Consider the following 25,625-nt stretch of genomic DNA (forward strand, 5'->3'; position numbering starts at 1 on the left):
GTTCGGGCCCTGAATGCTGATAAGCTGAAAGCCGTGGTATATTTTAGACCATACACCATGGGTATGGCAAAACATTTATTTTTACTGCACGGCTAAGGACTGTGTCATAGAACAGCCCATAGCAGTGGTATATTGGCCATATACCACACCCCCTCGGGCCTTATTGCTTAATTATATTATACACTGTGTGTACAAAATATTTAGAACACCTTCCTAATTTTGAGTTGCAGTGGATTTAACAAGTGGCATCAGTAAGGGATTGTAGCTTTCACCTGGATTCACCTCGTCAGTCTATGGAAAGAGCAGGGGTTCTTTAATAGTGTTTTGTACATTTCCTCTTTGTTCATACTATTTCCCTCCATAGCCTTCCTGTCATGTGGGTGGTTGTGTTTCACAAGCTAACTGACATTCACCTCAAGCAGTCAGTCAGCTGCATAGAGAACACACCCATGACAGTGAGTTGAGGGTTACGTAGGAGCTGCAGCACCTTGACCTTTGTGAGTAGCATCCTTACTGCTGTATTTGAGATGTATGTTTGTTGATTCATGTAAGGTTACTGGACACAATAACATTTTTATTAAGCCTAATTAATAACTGATTACAAAATGTAACTAATGGGACATTCTATCTTTAGGAAAAGCATACAGATAATAGTTTTTAATGTGTTGAAGTAGATTTGATCAAAGTAAAAAATAATGTAATTTTGTGGCATATCAGATCAAAGATTACCTGACTATAAGGATTTATATAAAATATATCAATCAAATGTATTTTTAAAGTCCTTTTGACCTCAGCAGATGTTACAAAGTGCTTTACAGAAACCCAGCCTAAAACCCCAAACAGCAAACAATGCAGATGTAGACACACTGTGGCTAGAAAAAAACTCCCTAGAAAGACGGGAACCTGCTATAGGAAGACATCTGGAGAGGAAGCAAGCTCTGTGGGGTGTAAAAGAGATAACCATCACACTTGAGCAATATGATTATTCTATATACTACAGCACACATTTGGTTCTTTCTATAAAATCTGCCAATTTTTTAAAATGTCATTACATTGAGATATAAGGGGGAATCATAGCTATATTCAATCAAATTCACGGGTTGATTATCATGGTTGGTGACGTGATGGATTTGTCCAAAATCGTGTGACATAAACATTACTTTTCTGTCATCAAAAAGAGAGGAGGACCAAGGCACTCTTCATATAATTAATTAAAATGCCTTTATTTGTATGGCATGTTCAATGGAAACAAAATGTTAAAAGTCTGACGTGTTTCAGTGGCATGGCCTTTGTCAAAGAGCACCTTCTGTCTACCAAAGTCTACCATTGTGTACCTTAGCAGGGCTTCCTTTCCTTCCCTTTGTATTCCTTTTCTGTCCTTGCATTGTAAGTTGTCCTTATATCATATATTAACCATTAATCAGTTAAATTAGACATTGAACTTGAACCATGTAATAATCCTGGATCTAAGTGTTTTTGGTATAGCGATCTCAGAAATGCAGTGTAACGATGTAACATTTGGTGTCTTCTTATATTACAGGGTGAAAACAGTTTTCAAAGTCACACTAATTCAAAATAATAAATACAATTGCAAAATCAAATGCCTCTAAATGAAAGATACTTCAAACGTACATCCATACTGTCATTAACATGGTTCTTCAATAATTATGCGTAACACGTATTGAATGCGCATTTGGTGTCTAGCTGATTTGTTACGCCTGGATATTTTCACATATCATCATCTAATATGAAGGAATTTCCCAAATGACAGTCAAGTGACAAACAGCTGTTGTTTTCCTGTGTTTTTTATGCCTCTGATTGGACACTGAGTCAACTGTACGCAATTGTGTAGGATAAACTATTGTGCAACACCCAACGCGATTCCTATTAATTATTCTGGATATAATGACAACAAAATACATAGCCTAGAGGGCTAATTCACAATATGATCTGGTAATGGAATAACATGACAAATATATTAATTTTTCCATGTTACACCTGCAATTTTAAACAATACAGGGGGCTTGAAGAAGCCTACTTTAACTTGAATTTGGAGCTCAGAAATGTAAGTACTGGAATAGGCCTACCTTGTAAACCAGACATTTCCTCAATTTGGTGCTTGAAAAGTTGTAGCCAATTTATTAGCTCCGTGCGGTTATTATGAGGACGACAACAGGTAATGCTGGCTTCAACTTGGCTTTCCATACAAATCCTTATATTAAAATGGGAACCTGGTTTATGGTCACTTTATCATTATAAAAACAGGTAATAATTTGATTTTTTTTTCTCGTTTCAAACCATTTTGAAATGTTTATGCCAATGTCACACTTTGGCCCATTATTTTTTTAGAAATACCTATTTACAGCTAACGTTGACCCAATGTTTAACTGTCATATGAGATCATTTCGTTGATTTATCAACACGTATACAAATAAAGATTTGCAAGAGGAACTAACATTGTAACTCTAATGCCATGTTTGGAGGACAGAAAAAACTCCTAAGCGATGATAAAAAGACTCGATGAACTAGAAATAATGTAAAATATCATAAAATGACAGTAGCTATCCAATATTATCACAAACGAAAGCTCACAGCCTGTTTTATCCGGCTATTATTAGTTTCTCTATAGCCTAAAGTGGAGCATTTAATGTTTCTAATATTAACCCATTTAGTTGACACATATTTGTGGCGGATTGCTCACCACTTACTAGTGAGGCAAGAAAAGATCATGATTGCTCATGCCTTATAAGGAGATGAGTGAATTGCTTAAGTACTGCTAGTTAACCATTTGAGAAGTGAAATATTTCACAAGAGTATGGGTCATTCCAACTTAAAAAGCACCATCTCAGATTGTTCTAAAATCATGTCTGTAGTTAGTAACATATATGATTAGCATTCCTGAAACATTATTTTGTTGAAATAGAATTTGATCTCTGAGAAATTAAGCTAATTTAATAAGCAAATGTAACCCAGAAGCCAAATGAGAAAATAAGCCAAATTAGCCCTTTTCATTTATAGGATTCAGATAACATTCAATACATGTAGTACCCAACATCCAATTTGGATCTTCTTACATTTAAGTATAAGTAAAACATGAGGAATAAAAAACAAAGCACCATTAAATCCATTATTAAAAAATGGAAAGAATATGGCACCACAACAAACCTCCCAAGAGAGGGCCGCCGACCAAAACTCACGGACCAGGCAAGAAGGTCATTAATCAGAGAGGCAACAAAGAGACCAAAGATAACCCTGAAGGAGCTGCAAAGCTTCACAGCGGAGATTGGAGTATCTGTCCACAGGACCGATTTAAGCCGTACACTCCACAGAGCTAGGCTTTACGAAAGAGTGGGCAGAAAAAAGCCATTGCTTGAAGAAAAAAATAAGCAAACACGTTTGGTGTTCGCCAAAAGGCATGTGGGAGACTCCCCAAGCATATGGAAGAAGGTACTCTGGTCAGATGAGACTAAAATTGAGCTTTTTGGCCATCAAGAAAAATATTATGTCTGGTGCAAACCCAACACCCAACACCTCTCATCACCCCGAGACCACCATCCCCACAGTGAAGCATGGTGTTGGCAGCATCATGCTGTGGGGATGTTTTTCATCGGCAGGGACTGGGACACTGATCAGCATTGAAGTAATGATGGATGGTGCTAAATACTGGGAAATTCTTGAGGGAAACCTGTTTCAGTCTTTCAAAGATTTGAGACTGGGATGGAGTTTCAATCTACTGCAGAGATAGCCTGCAGAGTTCTGTCATACTATCCAGGTCTTTGCCCAAACAATTTGAGCTTCTACTTTTAAAAATCCATCTTTCCAGGAACAAGTCTCCCACCGTTTCCGCTTGCTATAGACCACCCACTGCCTCCAGCTGTGCCCTGGACACCATATGTGAATTGATTGCCCCCCCCCCCATCTATCGTCAGAGCTCGTACTGTTAGGTGACCTAAACTGGGACAAGCTTAATTCCATTCTACAATCTAAGCTAGATGCCTTCAGTCTCACACAAATTATCAATGAACCTACCAGGTACACCCCCAAATCCCTAAAAACAGGCATCCTCATAGATATCATCCTAACCAACCTGCCCTCCAAATACACCTCTGCTGTCTTCAACCAGGATCTCAGCGATCACTGCCTCATTGCCTGCGTCCGTAATGGGTCAGCGGTCAAACGACCACCCCTCATCACTGTCAAACGCTCCCTAAAACACTTCAGTGAGCAGGCCTTTCTAATTGACCTGGCCCGGGAGTCCTGGAAGGATGTTGACCTCATTCCATCAGTAGAGGATGCCTGGTTATTCTTTAAAAGTGCTTTCCTCGCCATCTTAAATAAGCATGCCCCATTCAAAAAAAAATGTAACCAGGAACAGATATAGCCATTGGTTCACTCCAGGCCTGACTGCCCTTGACCAGCACAAAAACATCCTGTGGCGTACTGCATTGGCATCGAATAGCCCCCGCGATATGTAACTTTTCAGGGGAGTTAGGAACCAATATCTGTAAATAGCCCATCCAACTACCTTTTTATTTATTTTGCTCCTTTGCACTCCAGTATCTCTACAGTACTTGCACATTCATCTTCTTTGCATCTATCACTCCAGTGTTTAATTGCTAAATTGTAAATATTTCGCCACTATGGCCTATTTATTGCCTTTACCTCCCTTATCTTACCTCATTTGCACACACTGTAATACTTTCTTTCTGTTGTGTTATTGACTGTATGTTTGTTTATTCCATGTGTAACTCTGTTGTTGTTTGTGTCGCACTGCTTTGCTTTATCTTGGCCAGGTCGCAGTTGTAAATTAGAACTTGTTCTCAACTGGCTTACCTGGTTAAATAAAGGTGAAATAAATAAAAAATCACCTTCCAGCAGGACAATGACCCTAAGCATACTGCTAAAGCAACACTAGAGTGGTTTAAGGGGAAACATTTAAATGTCTTGGAATGGCCTAGTGAAAGCCCGGACCTCAATCCAATTGAGAATCTGTGGTACGACTTAGAGATTGCTGTACATCAGCGGAACCCATCCAACTTGAAGGAGCTGGAGCTGTTTTGCCTTGAAGAATGGGCAAAAATCCCAGTGGCTCGATGTGCCAAGCTTATAGAGACATACCCCAAGAGACTTGCAGCTGTATTTGCTGCAAAAGGTGGCTCTACAAAATATTGACTTGGGGAGGTAGTTATGCACGCTCAAGTTTTCAGTATTTTTTTGTCTTATTTTTTGTTTGTTTCACAAGAATCTTGCATCTTCAAAGTGGCAGGCATGTGTAAATCAAATGATACAGACCCCCCAAAAATCAATTTTAATTCCAGGTTGTAAGGCAACAAAATAGCAAAAATGCCAAGGGGGATGAATACTTTCGCAAGCCACTATAAGTCTATGTAGATTCATATACACTGCTCAAAAAAATAAAGGGAACACTTAAACAACACAATGTAACTCCAAGTCAACCCCACTTCTGTGAAATCAAACTGTCCACTTAGGAAGCAACACTGATTGACAATAAATTTCACATGCTGTTGTGCAAATGGAATAGACAACAGGTGGAAATTATAGGCAATTAGCAAGACACCCCCAATAAAGGAGTGGTTCTGCAGGTGGGGACCACAGACCACTTCTCAGTTCCTATGCTTCCTGGCTGATGTTTTGGTCACTTTTGAATGCTGCCGGTGCTTTCACTCTAGTGGTAGCATGAGACGGAGTCTACAACCCACACAAGTGGCTCAGGTAGTGCAGCTCATCCAGGATGGCACATCAATGCGAGCTGTGGCAAGAAGGTTTGCTGTGTCTGTCAGCGTAATGTCCAGAGCATGGAGGCGCTACCAGGAGACAGGCCAGTACATCAGGAGGCCGTAGGAGGGCAACAACCCAGCAGCAGGACCGCTACCTCCGCCTTTGTGCAAGGAGTAGCAGGAGGAGCACTGCCAGAGCACTGCAAAATGACCTCCAGCAGGCCACAAATGTGCATGTGTCTGCTCAAACGGTCAGAAACAGACTCCATGAGGGTGGTATGAGGGCCCAACGTCCACAGGTGGGGGTTGTGCTTACAGCCTAACACCGTGCAGGACGTTTTTCATTTGCCAGAGAACACCAAGATTGGCAAATTCGCCACTGGCGCCCTGTGCTCTTCACAGATGAAAGCAGGTTCACACTGAGCACATGTGACAGACGTGACAGTCTGGAGACGCCGTGGAGAACGTTCTGCTGCCTGCAACATCCTCCAGCATGACCGGTTTGGCGGAGGGTCAGTTATGGTGTGGGGTGGCATTTCTTTGAGGGGCCGCACAGCCCTCCATGTGCTCGCCAGAGGTAGCTAGACTGCCATTAGGTACCGAGATGAGATCCTCAGACCCCTTGTGAGACCATATGCTGGTGCGGTTGGCCCTGGGTTCCTCCTAATGCAAGACAATGCTAGACCTCATGTGGCTGGAGTGTGTCAGCAGTTCCTGCAAGAGGAAGGCATTGCTGCTATGGACTGGCCCGCCCGTTCCCCAGACCTGAATCCAATTGAGCACATCTGGGACATCATGTCTGGCTCCATTCACCAACGCCACTTTGCACCACAGACTGTCCACGAGTTGGCGGATGCTTTAGTCAAGGTCTGGGAGGAGATCCCTCAGGAGACCATCCGCCACCTCATCAGGAGCATGCCCAGGCGTTGTAGGGAGGTCATACAGGCACGTGGAGGCCACACACACTACTGAGCCTCATTTTGACTTGTTTTAAGGACACGACATCAAAGTTGGATCAGCCTGTAGTGTGGTTTTCCACTTTAATTTTGAGTGTGACTCCAAATCCAGACCTCCATGGGTTGATAAATTTGATTTCCATTGATAATTTTTGTGTGATTTTGTTGTCAGCACATTCAACTATGTAAAGAAAAAAGTATTTAATAAGAATATTTCATTCATTCAGATCTAGGATGTGTTTTTTTAGTGTTCCCTTTATTTTTTTGAGCAGTGTATATTGTATGACTGATTGTCCTCCAATACACAACATGTTAGCTATACCTCACTGGGTGTTTTATTTGTATTGTTTTTTTGTTCTTAGATACCCACCAGGATAAATAATAGTAATTCATAATTTGCAGTGCCTTCAGAAAGTATTCATCCCCTTGACTTAGTCCAGATCTAGTTGTGTTACAGCCTGAATTCAAAATGGATTAAATATATTTTTTCCCACCTATCTACACACAATACCTTATAATGACAAAGTGAAAACATGTTTCTAGAATTGTTTGCAAATTGAATACAAAAATGCTAATTTACTTAAGTATTCACACCCCTGAGTCAATACTTTGTAGAAGCACCTTTGACAGTGATTACAGCTGGGAGTCTTTCTGGGTAAGTCTCTAAGTCTCCCATACCTGGATTTGTGCAACATTTGCTCATTATTCTTTTTAAAATTATTCAAGCTCTGTCAAATTGGTTGTTGACCATTGCTAGACAACCATTTCCAGGTCTTACTATAGATTTTCAAGTACATTTAAGTCAAAACTGTAACTCGTCTTTCAGGAAGATTCACTGTGTTCTTGGTAAACAACTCCAGTGTAGATGTGGCCTTGTATTTTAGGTTATTGTCCTTCTGAAAGATGAATTAATCTCCCAGCATCTAGTGGAAAGTAGACTGAAACAGGTTTTCTCTAGGATTTTGCATGTGCTTAGCTCCATTCCATAATTTATTTTCCCTGAAATATTCCCCAGTCCTTAATGATTACACATATACCCATAACATGATGCAGCCACCACTATGCTTGAAAATATGGAGCGTGGTACTCAGTAATGTGTTCTTTTGGATTTGCCTCAAACAACTTTTTGTTCCTGAATACAGTGTTAATTGCTCTTCCACATTTTTGGCATTATTACTTTAGTGTCTTGTTGCATGTTTTTGAATATTTGTATTCTGTGCATGCTTCCTTCTTTTCACTCTGTCAATTAGGTTAGTATTTTGGAGTAACTTCAATGTTGTTGATCCATCCTCAGTTTTCTCCTATCACAGCCATTTAACTCTGTAACTGTTTTAATGTCGCCAATGGCCTCATGTTGAAATCCCTGAGTGGTTTCCTTCCTCTCTGGCCACTAAGTTACGAAGGACACCTGCATATTTGTAGTGGCTAAGGGTGTTGATACACAATCCAAAGTGTAATTAATAACTTTACCATACTCAAACGGATATTCACTGTCTGTTTTTTTTTACCCATCTACCAATAGTTGCCTTTCTTTGTGAGGCATTGGAAAACCTCCCTGGTCGTCGTGGTTGAATTTGTTTTTGAAATTCACTGTTCAACTGAGAGACCTTACATGTAATTGAATGAATGTGTGGGTTACAGAGATGAGGTAGTCATTCTAAAATCACGTTAAACACTATTATTGCAAACAGAGTGACTCCAGAGTTGAATCCATTGTATATTCAGGCTGTAACAGCAGCTATGCTTTGGAACGATAATTTTATCTCCTTTAGCCTCTCCATTCATATTAGTGGATTTGTCTTCAGTATGTGTGGTTTTAGTTAATGTAGGTCCGTATGCAAACCCCTCTTTGTCTGTGTTGCCCACTCATTTCCATTATAGCAGCCCAATGTCCGAAAGTGAAACTATAGATTCCTCTATGAGAAAAGATTGTGTCATGTAAGAGAAATTGACATTTAAAGTAATGAATTCAGAAAACACAGTGTAAAACCATGTATGGCCTGTTTACTTCAACGCTGTAATGGTGTGAAGCTGTGAGTCCACAAAAACAAGTAACCACGGCAATATTAGCCTCCATCACCACAAACAGAACGAGCACATAATCATTATGACCCGTGCTAATAAATACCAGAGCCATATCTTTACAGTTACTTAAGTCCAACTTTTAGAGTTTGAAATATTATTTTAATTCTAGACACCCGTTTTTGTGCTAGCTCTAAATAAATGAAAATATTAAGCATATAACTTTGATATCCTGCGTGTGCTTTTCCCTGTGGATGTATTTTACATTTCCTCTTTTTGAAGTTTGCACAGCAAACATTTACTTGGGAACAATTTATTATGATCTTGGCTGCAAGGAGTTTTGTTTTGAAGATACCGTATATTAACAACAAGCACTGTGGGTGTGAATGTTTGGGAAAGTTTCCAGGCCTGGCGATACTGTGGTAGCCATTGTTGACGTTCTCTTTTTTTCTTCATTTCTTTAACTCTGAACTTCTAATGGATCCATCTCAGTTTTTATTTTGTTCAATTGCCCTTAAAAGTGAGAGTGTTGATCACGTCCACCCAGATTGTTTTTGCTCAGACAGAGCATTGTACAGTGGCCATATAATGTGCATCAAATTGTAGTGGTGTAAGAGCTCTTAAAGTGTATGTTCAGCTACAGCGCATGCATCTTTTACTGGTACTTGAATGGTAAAAGATATATATCGCTGGATATCTAAAAGGTGTGCCTGTAATAGTCTTCAACGTGGTCAAGGTCGATGGAATGACGGCTGTTCCCTCTTTCTGTCACCAGGGAATGTATAAGTGTGTGTCTCTCCTACTCCTGCTGATGGGCAGAGGAGGTAAGTTTTTACAGTCATCAAATCCCCTCTTGATATTGAAAAGTCTCACAATTACATGATGAGAGTCATCCTGTGTGTGTGTGTGTGTGTGTGTGTGTGTGTGTGTGTGTGTGTGTGTGTGTGTGTGTGTGTGTGTGTGTGTGTGTGTGTGTGTGTGTGTGTGTGTGTGTGTGTGTGTGTGTGTGTGTGTGTGTGTGTGTGTGTGTGTGTGTGTGTGTGTGTGTGTGTGTGTGTGTTTACCCTAGTTCTCTCCCAGGAAGTGGAAGTATGTTCCAAAACGGTGATCAACTCCTGCAGGGACTGCATCAGATCAGGAGCGTACTGCACGTGGTGTAAACAACTGGTGAGGAGCACAAATATGTGTGATACTAGTGCTAAAACTAGAGAAGTAAATTAACGAGAGTCAGGTGTGGGCCCAAATGCTAACACCTTTGTGAGTTCACATGTATGTATAAAAGCTGTGTGGGTACACTAGGTGTCAGTGGTGGAAAAGTACCCAACTGTCATACTTGAGTAAAAGTAAAGATACATTACCTTAATAGAAAATGACTAAAGTAAAAGTGAAAGTCACCCAGTAAAATATTACTTGAGTAAAAGTATTTTGGTATTTTGTTTAAAATATACTTAAGTATAAAAAGTGCATGTATTTGGTAAAATATACTTAAGTATCAAAAGTAAAAGTATAAATTATTTCAAATTCCTTATGTTAAGTATACCGGCACTCAGACATCATTTACAAATTTGTTTTTAGTGAGTCCGCCAGATAGGAGGCAGTAAGGGTGACTCGAGATGTTCTCTTGATAAGTGTGTGAATTGGACCATTTTCTTATCCTTCTAAGCATTTAAAATGTAATGAGTACTTTTGGGTGTCAGGGAAACTGTATGGAGTAAAAAGTACAATATTTTCTTTAGGAATGTAGTGAATAAAAGCAAACGTTGTCAAAAATATGAATAGTAAAGTACAGAAGCCACCAAATAATGATACTTTAAAGTATTTTTACTTAATTACCTTACACCGCTGCTAGGTGCTAGCACTATGCATTTGGCTGTCTATGTAAAGCAGTGTATGCAAACAGAGCTGAGAATATGCATGAAGGTGTTAAGCCACAGTATGTGGGTTGGTGTGCTAGCATACGCTTGTGAAGACCCCGTTTTATTTCCATCATTTGAATAATAGTCATTTTACATCTAAATGTGTAACTGTGCACAAGGGCAGTCAACTGTAACAACATTTACAGAGAATGGGCAACTGAAGAAAAAGTATCATTTTGAGTTACAGGATAGTTTGTTAATAGTCTGATTGAGCGTCTACAGGCGTGGTTGACGTACCTAAGGGCCCTAACCATTTAAAACACACTTATTTTAAATCCAGAGTTTATGTTTTTCCCATTCCCAGAACTTCACCAAGCCAGGTGAGCAAGAAGCAGCTCGCTGTGACACCCGGGCTCAGCTAGAAGAGAGGGGCTGCATGGGAAAAGACATTGTATCCCCCCTGAATATCCTTACTGTGACTAAGAACACCGCCCTGTCCACAAATGCATTTGTCAAGGACGAACCCATCCAGCTGCGTCCTCAGGAGGTCAATCTGAAGCTCAGACCAGGTGGGTGTTCTCAAAATGGCCAAATTGGGTTTTTCTTCTTCTTCGTTTTTTTCTTCTTCTTCGGCCACTAACATTGTATTACCGCCCAAACTGGGTTCTAAGATGACTGCCATGTTTTGAAAATGGATAAAATCATGTAGTTGGATGAAGGACTAAAAGCCTGTTTTAGCATGGGCAGCGCCATTATAGACTTTCAGCATTTTGAAGGTGTCAACTGTGTGGGACTTCCTATGGGTTAAGGAAGGTTCACAGAATTACATCCAGGTCACCACCAGGGATCTGCCAATTAATTAAACTCCTCAGCAATCATCCCATAACTGCATGTGGCAGTAAACAACCAACCTTGGCTTTATGCCCTCTGTCCAACTCTATAACTGGAACATGTTAAAAGTAGCCCTAAGTAATCAAACAGAATGAAATTATCTAAATTTCATCATATCACATTATCGTCATGTGCTTTTGACTTGACATATTTTTATGTGCTTGAGATTTCAGTTTTCACCTCGATTTTGCTTTGCTCAGGGCTGCCTCGGACGTTCAAGCTGGACTTTCGGAGAGTGGAGGGCTATCCTGTTGATCTCTACTACCTGATGGATCTCTCCTACTCCATGGAGGACGATCTGAGGAGCATCAAGACTCTGGGAAACGAGCTCTTTAAAGCTCTGCAAGGAATCACAAAACAAGGGCGAATAGGTGATATAATAAATATCATTTGACTCTTCTATTTGCATTTGGTTTAGCATACCTTGGGGTGCCAGGTTGGTGGGATTTACCCTTTTGGGACGTGTCTATTAATTCCATTCCAACAGCCGAGCTAAAGTATTTCAAATGATTTCAAATAGTATTTGAACCAAGGTCTGTCTCAGCCTCAATTCCTCGTCTATCTATGAGTGTCCATGAATCATATTTTTTATCATCTTTATCTTTTGCTGCAGGCTTCGGCTCTTTCGTAGACAAGACTGTCCTGCCTTTCACTAACACCAACCCAGAGAAGCTGAAGAAGCCATGCGAAGAAAAGGAGCTGTTCTGTCAACCTGCCTTTGGCTACAGGCATGTTCTTAGCATGACAGAGAACAAAGCTGACTTTAATAGGGAGGTAGACAAGCAGCGTATCTCTGGGAACTTGGACTCCCCTGAAGGGACGCTGGACGCCATCATGCAGGCTGCAGTATGTGGGGTAAGAGTAGTCTAATCCCAAGGGCAAAATTGGTTGAACCAACGTTCTATCAACATACTGATATTGAACATCAATATAATGTTTGGTTAAGCTATTGTCAAAGCAGCATTGTGTATCATAGATAAGTACAGTGGGGCAAAACAGTATTTAGTCAGCCACCAATTGTGCAAGTTCTCCCACTTAAAAAGATGAGAGGCCTGTCATTTTCATCATAGGTACACTTCAGCTATGACAGACAAAATGAGAAAAAATAATCCAGAAAATCACATTGTAGGATTTTTAATGAATTTATTTGCAAATTATGGTGGAAAATAAGTATTTGGTCAATAACAAAAGTTTATCTCAATACTCTGTTATATACCCTTTGTTGGCAATGAAAGAGGTCAAACGTTTTCTGTAAGTCTTCACAAGGTTTTCACACACTGTTGCTGGTATTTTGGCCCATTCCTCCATGCAGATCTCCTCTAGAGCAGTGATGTTTTGGGGCTGTTGCTGGGCAACACGGACTTTCAACTCCCTCCAAATATTTTCTATGGGGTTGAGATCTGGAGACTGGCTAGGCCACTCCAGGACCTTGAAATGCTTCTTACGAAGCCACTCCTTCGTTGCCCGGGCGGTGTGTTTGGAATCATTGTCATGCTGAAAGACCCAGCCACGTTTCATCTTCAATGCCCTTGCTGATGGAAGGAGGTTTTCACTCAAAATCTCACGATACATTCATTCTTTCCTTTACACGGATCAGTCGTCCTGGTCCATTTGCAGAAAAACAGCCCCAATGCATGATGTTTCCACCCCCATGCTTCACAGTAGGTATGGTGTTCTTTTGATGCAACTCAGCATTCTTTGTCCTCCAAACATGACGAGTTGAGTTTTTACCAAAAAGTTATATTTTGGTTTCATCTGACCGTATGGCATTCTCCCAATCTTCTTCTGGATCATCCAAATGCTCTATAGCAAACTTCAGACGGGCCTGGACATGTACTGGCTTAAGCAGGGGGACACGTCTGGCACTGCAGGATTTGAGTCCCTGGCGGCGTAGTGTGTTACTGATGGTAGGCTTTGTTACTTTGGTCCCAGCTCTCTGCAGGTCATTCACTGGGTCCCCCCGTGTGGTTCTGGGATTTTTGCTCACCGTTCTTGTGATCATTTTGACCCCACGGGGTGAGATCTTGCGTGGAGCCCCAGATCGAGGGAGATTATCAGTGGTCTTGTATGTCTTCCATTTCCTAATAATTGCTCCCACAGTTGATTTCTTCAAACCAAGCTGCTTACCTATTGCAGATTCAGTCTTCCCAGCCTGGTGCAAGTCTACAATGTTGTTTCTGGTGTCCTTTGACAGCTCTTTGGTATTGGCCATAGTGGAGTTTGGAGTGTGACTGTTTGAGGTTGTGGACAGGTGTCTTTTATACTGATAACAAGTTCAAACAGGTGCCATTAATACAGGTAACGAATGGAGGACAGAGGAGCCTCTTAAAGAAGAAGTTACAGGTCTGTGAGAGCCAGAAATCTTGCTTGTTTGTAGGTGACCAAATACTTATTTTCCACCATAATTTGAAAATAAATTCATAAAAAATTCTACCATCAGATTTTCTGGATTTTTTTTCTCATTTTGTCTGTCATAGCTGAAGTGTACCTATGATGAAAATGACAGGCCTCTCATCTTTTTAAGTGGGAGAACTTGCACAATTGGTGGCTGACTAAATACTTTTTTGCCCCACTGTACATACTGTAGATAGATAGGTAGATGGGGAAGTAGTTCACTTCTGAAACACCCCATCTCTTTTTTGTCTTCAGACACAACACTCCCTCACACATGATAGGCTGAGTATAGCACTGCATGAGGCTTGCATGCGGGAACAGTAGATAAAGTGACTCACACTTCCTCTGTGAGTGTGACTCAAAAAAACTCCAATGTGGGATGTAAACTTTTTCGCATCTTTTCCATCCATTTTACATGAAGCCTTCAATTGTTTTCCACAGGACAGGATTGGCTGGAGGAATAGCAGCACTCGGCTAATCGTCCTGACCACCGACGATGGCTTCCACATGGCAGGGGATGGCAAGCTGGCTGGCATACTGGAGCCCAACGACGAGAGATGTTACATGGACAACAAGCTGTACACTAAGAGCAATGACATGGTATGTGATGATGACATGGGACACATTCAGATCAATATGATTGGTCCTCACCAAGACTTTGATATACTGTACTGGATATGAAAAATACCATGAGAGAATATGAAAAATATGTAATGAATGAACTGGGACTGAACTAAAGCCTGTATATTCCAACCCTTTTGGCCCTAAACAATTACATTCTTGAGGTTGTACAAGTTAAGTGTCTCTGTATGTAGGACTACCCATCTGTTGGTCAAGTGGCTTCGCAGTTAGAGAAGAACAACATTCAGCCAATCTTTGCTGTGACAAAGAACATGGAGAATGTATACAGGGTAAGTGGACTCTCTTTATTTCGATCATTCTTTCTTTTTTTCTTCCTCAGTTTTTCTACTGTTATAAACGCCAACATATGTAATGCAGTAACTTATTAATACTGCCACATAATAATGAAGAGTATCCTAAATAACTCTCACAATACACCTGACCCCCCCCCCCATAAAACTCTGTTGAGGGGAAATGTACTTGATTCGATTGTGATGTGTTGTTGTCTTACCTAACTATCTTCCAGGAACTCAGTAGAATGATCCCCAAGTCTGAGGTGGGAGTATTGTCAGAGGACTCCAAAAATGTTGTTGAATTGATCCAAGCTGCCTACAATGTAAGACATTTACAATATTTGTTTAATTCTTATTCAGATATTTACAATCTTTTCTTATTCATTTAACAAATCTCTTTAAAAAAAAGATGGTACTCCAATAATTATGTGTTTAATGTGTAGAACCTTGCTTGATTTTTATCATAAACCTCTAGTATCTCTAGGAATAATGTATCAGTTTGGATTTGCTTGTGATGTTTTTTTTCTGGTGATTTAGCATTGGTGTCAACTCTGAGACTGTTTTGTGTCTGACACAGAGGCTCTCCTCCAAAGTGACAGTGACTCATGATGCTCTCCCTGACAATGTGAGAGTCACTTACACTCCACTCTGTCCTGGAGGGGGACCCGCAGGGGACAAGGGGGTCTGTGATAACGTCAAAGTAGGAGACTTGGTAAGAGATCAGAAGTAAAAGACTATCACATACCAAATATTTATATGGTAACACTTGATAATAACTGAAGTATTAATCAACTATTGATAAAACAGTAATATGTATTTCATTTCTTTGTAAACACTTATGTACATTTATGGTATGTACCCCCCCCCCCCCCCCCCCCCCCCCCCCCCCGCCGCATTCCAAAACAGACTGCAACTCTTTGTTAAGGGTTTCAGTGACTTCATTAGCTGTGGTTGCTGATGCGTTTATGGTTGAATCCTCAGCATACATGAACACACATGCTTTGTTTAATGCATATGGCAGTTCATTAGTAAACATATAAAAGAGTAGAGGGCCTAGAAATCTGCCCTGTGGTACACCACACTTTACATGTTTGACATTAGAGAAGATACCATTAAAGAAAACCCGTTGAGTTCTATTAGATACAGTGGGGCAAAAAGTATTTAGTCAGCTACCAATTGTGCAAGTTCTCCCACTTAAAAAGATGAGAGAGGCCTGTAATTTTCATCATAGGTACACTTCAACTATGACAGACAAAATGAGAAGAAGAAAATCCAGAAAATCACATTGTAGGATTTTTAATGAATTTATTTGCAAATTATGGTGGAAAATAAGTATTTGGTCACCTACAAACAAGCAAGATTTCTGGCTCTCACAGACCTGTAACTTCGTCTTTAAGAGGCTCCTCTGTCTTCCTCGTTACCTGAATTAATGGCACCTGTTTGAACTTGTTATCAGTATAAAAGACACCTGTCCACAACCTCAAACAGTCACACTCCAAACTCCACTATGGCCAAGACCAAATAGCTGTCAAAGGACACCAGAAACAAAATTGTAGACCTGCACCAGGCTGGGAAGACTGAATCTGCAATAGGTAAGCAGCTTGGTTTGAAGAAATCAACTGTGGGAGCAATTATTAGGAAATGGAAGACATACAAGACCACTGATAATCTCCCTCGATCTGGGGCTCCACGCAATATCTCACCCGTGGGGTCAAAATGATCACAAGAACGGTGAGCAAAAATCCCAGAACCACACGGGAGAACCTAGTGAATGACCTGCAGAGAGCTGGGACCAAAGTAATAAAGCCTACCATCAGTAACACACTACGCTGCCAGGGACTCAAATCCTGCAGTGCCAGACGTGTCCCCCTGCTTAAGCCAGTACATGTCCAGGCCCGTCTGAAGTTTGCTAGAGAGCATTTGAATGATCCAGATGAAGATTGGGAGAATGTCATATGGTCAGATGAAACTAAAATATAACTTTTTGGTAAAAACTCAACTCGTCGTGTTTGGAGGACAAAGAATGCTGAGTTGCATCCAAAGAACACCATACCTACTGTGAAGCATGGGGGTGGAAACATCATGCTTTGGGGCTGTTTTTCTGCAAAGGGACCAGGACGACTGATCCGTGTAAAGGAAAGAATGAATGGGGCCATGTATCGTGAGATTTTGAGTGAAAACCTCCTTCCATCAGCAAGGGCATTGAAGATGAAACGTGGTTGGGTCTTTCAGCATGACAATGATCCCAAACACACCACCCGGGCAACGAAGGAGTGGCTTCGTAAAAAGCATTTCAAGGTCCTGGAGTGGCCTTGCCAGTCTCCAGATCTCAACCCAATTGAAAATCTTTGGAGGGAGTTGAAAGTCCGTGTTGCCCAGCAACAGCCCCAAAACATCACTGACTGCTCTAGAGGAGATCTGCTTGGAGGAATGGGCCAAAATACCAGCAACAGTGTGTGAAAACCTTGTGAAGACTTACAGAAAACGTTTGACCTCTGTCATTGCCAACAAAGGGTATATAACAAATTATTAAGATAAACTTTTGTTATTGACCAAATACTTATTTTCCACCATAATTTGCAAATAAATTCATTAAAAATCCTACAATGTGATTTTCTGGATTTTTTTTTTCATTTTGTCTGTCATAATTGAAGTGTACCTATGATGAAAATTACAGGCCTCTCTCATCTTTTTAAGTGGGAGAACTTGCACAATTGGAGTCTGACTAAATACTTTTTTGCCCCACTGTAGATAGCTCTGAATCCACAATATAGCAGAGGTTAAAAAGCCATAACACATACCAGTCAAAAGTTTAGACACAGCTACTCATTGAAGGAATTTTCTTTATTTCTACTATTTTATACATTGTAAAATAATAATGAAGACATCACAACTATGAAATAACACATAAGGAATCATGTAGTGACCAGAAAAGTGTTAAACAAACCAAATATATTTTAGATTTTAGATTCTTCAAAGTAGCCACCCTTTGTCTTGATTCAGCTTTACACACTCTTGGCATTCTCTTAACCAGCTTCACCTGGAATGCTTTTCCAACAGTCTTGAAGGAGTTCCCACATATGCTGAGCATTTGTTGGCTGCTTTTCCTTCACTCTGCGGTGCGGTCCAACTCATCCCAAACCATCTCAATTTGGTTGACGTCGGATGATTGTGGAGGCCAGGTCATCTGATGCAGCACTCCATCACTCTCCTTCTTGGTCAAATAGCCCTTAAACAGCCTGGAAGTGTGTTGGATCATTGTCGTGTTGAAAAACAAATGATATAGTAGTCCCACTCAGCGTAAACCAGATGGGATGGCATATCGCTGCAGAATGCTGTGGTAGCCATGCTGGTTAAGTTTGTCATGAATACAAAATAAATCACAGACAGTGTCACCAGTATAGCACCCCCACACCATCACACCTCCTCCTCCATGCTTCATAGTGGGAACCACACATGCGGAGATCATGCGTTCACCTACTCTGTGTCTCACAAAGACGGCAGTTGGACCGAAAAATCTCACATTTGGACTCATCAGAACAAAGGACAGATTTTCACAGGTCTAATGTCCACTGCTCGTGTTTCTTGGCCCAAGCAAGTCTCTTCTTATTATTGGTGTCCTTTAGTAGTGATTTATTTGCAGCAATTCGACCATGAAGGTCTGATTCACACAGTCTCCTGTGAATAGGTGATGTTGAGATGTGTCTGTTACTTGAACTCTGTGAAGCATTTATTTGGGCTCCAAATTCTAACTCTAATGAACTTGTCCTCTGCAGCAGAGGTAATTCTGGGTCTTCCTTTCCTGTGGCGGTCCTCATGAGAGCCAGTTTCATCATAGCGCTTGATGGTTTTTGTGACTGCACTTGAAGAAACTTTCAAAGTTCTGGAAATTTTACGGATTGACTGAAGTAATGATGGACTGTTGTTTCTCTTTGCTTATTTGAGCTGTTCTTGCCATAATATGGACTTGGTCTTTTATCAAATAGGGTGATATTCTGTATACCACAACTACCTTGTCACAACACAATTGTTTGTCTCAAAGGTATTAAGAAGGAAAGAAATTAACATTTAACAAGGCACACCTGTTATTTGAAATTCATTCCAGGTAACTACCTCATGAAGCTGGTTGAGAGAATGCCAAGAGTGTGCAAAGCTGTCATCAAGGCCAAGGTTGGCTACTTTGAAGAATCTCATATATAAAATATATTTTGATTTATTTAACATTATTGGTTACTACATGATTCGGTGTGTGTTATTTCATAGTTTTGATGCCTTCATCATTATTCACAATGTAAAAAAAATAGTCAAAATAAAGAAAAACCCTTGAATGAGTAGGTGTGTCCAAACTTTTGACTGGTACTGTATGTTTTTTCAACAACAGGTTATGGTCAATATTATCAAAGGCTGCACTGAAATCTAACAGTACAGCTCCCACAATCTTCTTATTATCAATTTCTTTCAACCAATCATCAGTCATTTGTGTCAGTGCAGTACATGTTGAATGCCCTTCACTATAAGCATGCTGAAAGTCTGTTGTTAATTTGTTTACAGAGAAATAGCATTGTATTTGGTCAAACACAATTCTTTCCAACAGTTTGCTCAGAGCTGGCGGCAAACTGATAGGTCTGCTGTTTCAACCAATAAAGGCCGCTTTACCACTCTTGGGTAGCGAAATTACTTTGGCTTCCCTCCAGGTCTGAGGACAAAGACTTTCCTGTAGGCCCAGATGAATGATATGACAGATATGAGTGGCTATAGAGTCAGCTACCATCCTCAGTAGCTTTCCATCTATGTTATCAATGCCAGGAGGTTTGTCATTGTCGATCGATAACAATCCTTTTTCACATCTCCCACACTAACTTTACAAAATTGAAACTTGCAAAACTTTTCTTTCATAGTTGCGATGCTTTTCTTTTTTTATGCATGAATACAATGGCTCACTGTTCGTTGTTGTCATTTCCTGCCTAAGTTTGCACAATTTGCTACATGTAATGAAGTAATCGCTAAAATAATTGGTGAATAAGCCATCTGATTCGATGAAAGATGGAATTGAATTTGTTTTTCTGCCCATAATTTAATTTAAAGTACTTCAAAGTTTTTTTCCATCATTCTTCATATCATTGATCTTGGCTTTATAATACAGTTTCTGTTTATTTTTGTTGAGTTTAGTCACATAATTCCTCAATTTGCAGTAAGTCAGCCAGTCAGATGTGCAGCCAGACTTATTAGCCACTCCTTTTGCCCCATCTCTTTCAACCACACAGTTTTTCAATTCCTCATCAATCCATTGAGCCTTAACAGTTCCAACAGTCAGTTTCTTAACAGGTGCATGTTTATGAATAATTGGAAGAAGCAATTTCATAAATTCATCAATTGCAGTATCTGGATGCTACTTATTAATCACATCAGACCAACAAATATTTTTAACATCATCCACATAAGAGTCACAGCAAAGTCTTTTGTATGATCTTACACAATATTTATTTTACTCTCTTATACACTATTTTAGATCCATTTAGTTAAATGATAATAAATAGCAAAAAAAACATCCAAACACATACCACAAATTTACTCATTGCGTCTCCTGAATTCCTCTCAGGTGTCTTTCAACGTAACAGTGACGGCAGATGAATGTATAGACAGGGAGAGGTCTTTTCTGATTGGCCCATTGGGCATAAAAGACAAGCTGAAGGTGAGCTTGTCGACTCGCTGCGAGTGTGAATGTGATGACCCCAAGGAGGAGAATCACAAGGACTGCGACGGGAAGGGTAAAGTCAAATGTGGCATGTGCAGGTAAGGCGGGCATTGGTTGGGATATACAACAAATAGCATGTGCTTTTGTTTCCCCAATATATTCCAACTTATGTTGATATAGTCAATATTTAATCCAATATATGATGCATGATTTCCCCTTCATCCCCCTAGAAGTGCATTGAGTCACCTGAAAAACAAAGAAACTGAGAAACATGGATTGTTATGAACCATCTATTTCATTCTATTTTCTATACTGTATTTCTATTCTCTGTACTCAGGGGGAACAAAAAGACACCACAATTTTGGGGGGTGGTAAATGTAAAGTCTTCACAAGCAATCAGTACAGTAGGCTTTTTCCTCCCAACTCTGTGCAGTTGCAATGCCGGCTTCGTGGGTCAGAAGTGCGAGTGCGCCATCGGGGAGAAGGACGAGAGCTCTCTGAGGGCGGCATGCCGGAAGGACAACGGCACGGAGTGCGAAGGACGAGGGGACTGTGTGTGTGGCATTTGCCAGTGCTATGCCCAACAAGGCGGCAGCACCTACTACGGCACGCACTGCGAGTGTGAAAACGAGAGCTGCGAGAAGTTTCAGAACAAACTGTGTGGAGGTGCAGTCTGATAGAATATATGAAAATATCAATAAATTTAAAAAATAGATTAATAGATTTTTACAGAAACATTGGAAATATAGATGGAAATATATATACAGTACATGTACTGTATAACAATAGAAAGAACACCTGCCATCTGATAATGACAGTCTCATTATGACGGAGGGTACACACGTGAAGTATTAAAACAATTCTGACGTAAAATCATGTCTCTGTGTTGAAGGGAACGGGAAATGCCGTTGTAAAATTTGCGAATGCAACCCCGAGTACGAAGGCACCGCCTGCCAATGCAAGAAGTCGGATGAGCAGTGTCGCACACCAAGCGGGAGCGTGTGCAGCGGCAGGGGCACATGCCAGTGTAACCAGTGCAAGTGTATCGAGGGCTACCAGCGGCCCTACTGTCTGACCTGTCCCGCCTGCCAGACTCCCTGTATAACCAAGGGGTAAGACGGCCTGGGCCCACCTTTTTCACTCACTCAACCACTGTATTCACTGGCCCCTTTAGGTAATGTTGTTGGATCCATCGTGTACATGTTAAATTGCATCACAACCATAGGACAAACAAAGACGGTTACCATTGACCGTAAAGGATGACTGGTAGAATAGAATGTAGCACTTAAAAATATCATTTCTGCGTGTTGCCATCTTACTCAACGCGAGGGGTTTTGGAACCAAAGCATGTGTTGAAGTCCTTAAAGGGAGAAGACAAAATGTTGAGCAAGGAAGTTTTCCACTCTCTACCTCGTTCTTCTATTTTCAGGAAGTGCATCGAGTGTCTGGGCTTTCAGACAGGCCCGTTCAGCAAGAACTGCTCCCAGACCTGTAAGAGTATTAATGAATTTGAGATGGTGGAGACATTGCCACCTGGTAAGCCTTGTGACGTGAGGGATGTGGAGAACTGCCGGGTGTTCTTTATCATTAAACAGTTGGATGGAGAGGACAACTACTCCGCCCAGATACTAAAGACCAGAGGTAAGAGACGTATGTCTTGTGCAACTAAAAAGTATGCCCATGTTACCTTCATAGCCCACAGAAAACAGATCATGTTTGCTGGGTGTTTTAGTTGACCGACCACGTTGTTTGATGGGCATCAAGATAAAGCCTCCAAGTCACATTGAAAGCATCTGAATCACAGTGTCCGAGAGATGTTTGCTACCAAATGTTTTCACAGTAAACGTAACATGCTACAGCCTCCAGGACGGCCTAAAAATGTATGGTTGTTAATGTCTGTCATAATTGTTTTAGAATGTCCGGAGTTGCCAAACATCTACGCCATCATTGGAGGCTCCATTGCGGGCGTGGCCCTGATCGGCTTACTGATCCTGCTCATCATCAAAGCCATCCTCTACATGAGAGACGTGAAGGAGTTCCGCAGGTTTGAGAATGAGCAGAAGAAAGGAAAGTGGTCCCCGGTGAGTGACATTTGCTACTTCATAGAAATCATCACTTTGGCCCAGATTCATTATTCCCTTTTTTATGTGCTTTTCTCTCTATGCGTATTCTGACAAAGAACTTAAGCATGAGAATAACATACTATATTCACCCACTATTAGTTTGAAGTGGAGCTTGAATAAATGAATATGTGACCTTGAATTAGTTCCCTAATAATTCTACCACCTTTACGCGCGAGGAAACCATGAATAAGATCTAGCGAACCTACCAGTTCCAAATGGAAAAAGCATTTACATTTGGTGCATTTAGAAATTGCACCATTCTCCATGCACTGTAATCTACAACTTGGTAAGGTCTATCGATAAGAGCTGTGTCAATTAGTAATCCATTTGGAGAAGGGGATTGTAAATACGCATAGCAATTATTTTTAGATGATTTTTCCTTATGATCCCTGGACACTAATGGGAAACCAGCCATATGGAAGCAAACTGAAAATCATATGAACATGACATGTACTGCACAGTGAAAAGGGATATAAATAGCAGTGCCGATCAGAATTCTGATTGTGTACCCTTATAATATGTGTGCATGAAATTTGGAGATCCAAGCTATAGGCTTATGTAGGGTCGAACCTGCCGAATTGATGTATGCCAGTGTTTCCAAACTCGGTAGTGGGGACCCCAAAATGTGCAATGCTTGGTGATTACTTGATTATTTGAATCAGCTGTGTAGTGCTATGACAAAAAACTAAATGTGCAACTAAATGTGCACCCTTATATGCCCAGGCCTTTCTCCATTTTATTTTACAATTTGTATCATGCTAAATATTAGCCACTATCGGTAGCCACTGTCAGTAATACCCACATACATTTCATTTTGCATCATTCCATTCCATTCCGTTTACCTTCCTTTCCCCTCTCATGTCCTTGTAAATTGTTCTTGAGGGTCGCTAGCATTAGTGGATCATCTTAGGCTAAAGTTGTGTAATAATTTAGGACACGTAACCTATTTGAATTATTATGAAACTCATTGAGAATTAGGGTAGATTTATAGGATTATTGTTCAACCCCTATTGTACTTTTTTTTCACATTCCAATATTTAATGGATTGAACTCGAATATGGTAACTTTCAGAAGAAATCAAAATGTATTTTCTGTACAGTGTTTTGTGCATAAATGCTCTCCAAGTTTTTTTTCAAGGATTCATACATACTTTTCTAACCAAAAAATATGCCTAAATAATCTACAAGATCAGTCTTTTTTTAATCCACCAGTTGGTGCTGAAACGGAGACGAATATGCATAGATGGCTTTCTTTCATTGACCCTTATATTCTGAACCCGTTCTCGCAATATATTCTATTGAGTCTGTCGACAAAATTCTAATTAAAGGTGCTTCGTATTTAAAGGGATGGCTTAAGACAAAAGTACTGAAAACCCCATTGAATGAAAACTCCACGAAAATATGTTGGCCGCAAGCGGGATGGTTTCAGTGGTTGAATTAAATGTATTCAGAGTGCGCAAAGTAGCCACACCTGCTGAGCGCGTTACTCGACTAAATACAGTAAGTCTGAATACCAAATACTGAGAAGTGCGTAGGAGGAAAGGCATACATTCTTAATTGGGATCGGGCTCTTTGAGAATAGATAGAGCTGCACAGCATTGGTCTCCAGAACCGGAGGAGACTTGTTTATAAAGCGCTTTTGCAAGATTTGATCAGTAACTGTGCGTAAGTCGAAATCCATGCCAATGTTGTGATTTGCTATAAATGTATGGCTGGCAAAGACAGCAGCTATTTAAAACAAGACACCGCATTTATCACTCCAGATATCTGAGTTCCATACATTACTGATTTTTCATCATACGTAATTTACTATCTTTCTCAATAGGGAGACAATCCACTATTCATGAACGCGACCACCACCGTGGCTAACCCTACCTTCACTGGAGAATAAGATCAACATCAGTCAGCCCAGACAATCAAGTTGGATTCAAATACATGTACATTTATTGTTTCTGTTTTAATGTGCTTTTTTTTCTCCACAATTTATAAGTTGGTTTACAAATAGTATTTTTTTATGTGTTCCAAGACTGAATTCAAGAATGATCATGCACTGATTGGAAAAAAACTGCTGCAATGTTGCTACAGGGTCCTTCCACCTAAAAAAAGACCAAGTAAGAGGTTTTTGACACCCACCGTCTCAGATTATTCTGAAATGGTTTCTGTTAACGTTAGCATTCCTGCAACATTATTTTGTTGGAACAATATTTGATCTCTGAGAAATTAAGCTAATTTATTGCACGGAAATTGGCCATTTTAATTTATAGGATTCATATAATATTCAACAATTATAGTACCTAATATCCGATTTGGACCAAACTTTTGATAACAATGGGTAAGACATGAGGAATCAAAAGAAGTGGTCAAAAGCCATCCACGGACCCCCCCCTATTAATTAATTTTGTTCCTTCAACCAATGTAATGTATTCTCAGTGAATTGAGTGAGGTTTTTTTCCCCTGTTCAGAGGAATTAGTCATTGAAGTTGTTGGGTCCTACATCCTGACCACTAAATGGTGCTGTTCCTGCTATTTGGGGATAATTTATTAAAGATTTTCTTACCCTGTAAGCAGTTTACGGACCAGGTATGACAGCAACCCATTATTTGGTTTTGTTTACCTTGCCACTGTTTCAAATGCTAACTTTTTAGCATTTGTGTCACAAATCCAATGCAAGTTAATGGTACCTATATTAGGATAATTCACGCTTTATATCCAAATCATCCTAAAGTTTCAAATAATGTATTGTGTAACTCAATGATATTTCTTACAGCAATTATTTTTGTAGCTTTTATTTACAAATCTACAATGTACCATGACTCTACATATCCTATGAGGAAATATTGTGTAAAGCAGCAAACGATCACTGATATTTTTCATTACAAATAAAACTCTCTCTTGATTTGATGGACTCCAGCTCATGATTCAGAGAAAGAGAATGTGATGCACTCTGCAGTCATCACAACGACAGAGCATCTACAAAGATCTACTATTGTGTACACTAGCAGCGCTTCCCTTCCTTTTTCCCCCTACATTTTAATAA

At 40.3% G+C, this 25,625-nt stretch overlaps 1 protein-coding gene across 1 annotated transcript; it reads left to right on the forward strand.

Annotated features, from left to right (window-relative positions):
- The first annotated feature begins 470 nt into the window (after positions 1 to 470).
- Positions 471 to 25,487, forward strand: cd18 (CD18 protein). The gene is given in 18 exon segments (NM_001124435.1): positions 471 to 497; positions 9,492 to 9,540; positions 9,786 to 9,883; positions 10,937 to 11,141; positions 11,664 to 11,834; positions 12,077 to 12,318; positions 14,299 to 14,457; positions 14,673 to 14,768; positions 15,005 to 15,094; positions 15,349 to 15,426; positions 15,429 to 15,444; positions 15,446 to 15,483; positions 20,371 to 20,564; positions 20,900 to 21,132; positions 21,359 to 21,578; positions 21,896 to 22,107; positions 22,381 to 22,547; positions 24,414 to 25,487. Coding segments are annotated over 17 exon segments (2,331 nt in total). The 5' UTR covers positions 471 to 497; positions 9,492 to 9,494; the 3' UTR covers positions 24,480 to 25,487.
- The last annotated feature ends 138 nt before the right edge of the window (positions 25,488 to 25,625 follow it).

Source organism: Oncorhynchus mykiss, chromosome 3 (assembly GCF_013265735.2).
Source record: "Oncorhynchus mykiss isolate Arlee chromosome 3, USDA_OmykA_1.1, whole genome shotgun sequence".
NCBI classification, from domain to species: Eukaryota; Metazoa; Chordata; class Actinopteri; order Salmoniformes; family Salmonidae; genus Oncorhynchus; species Oncorhynchus mykiss.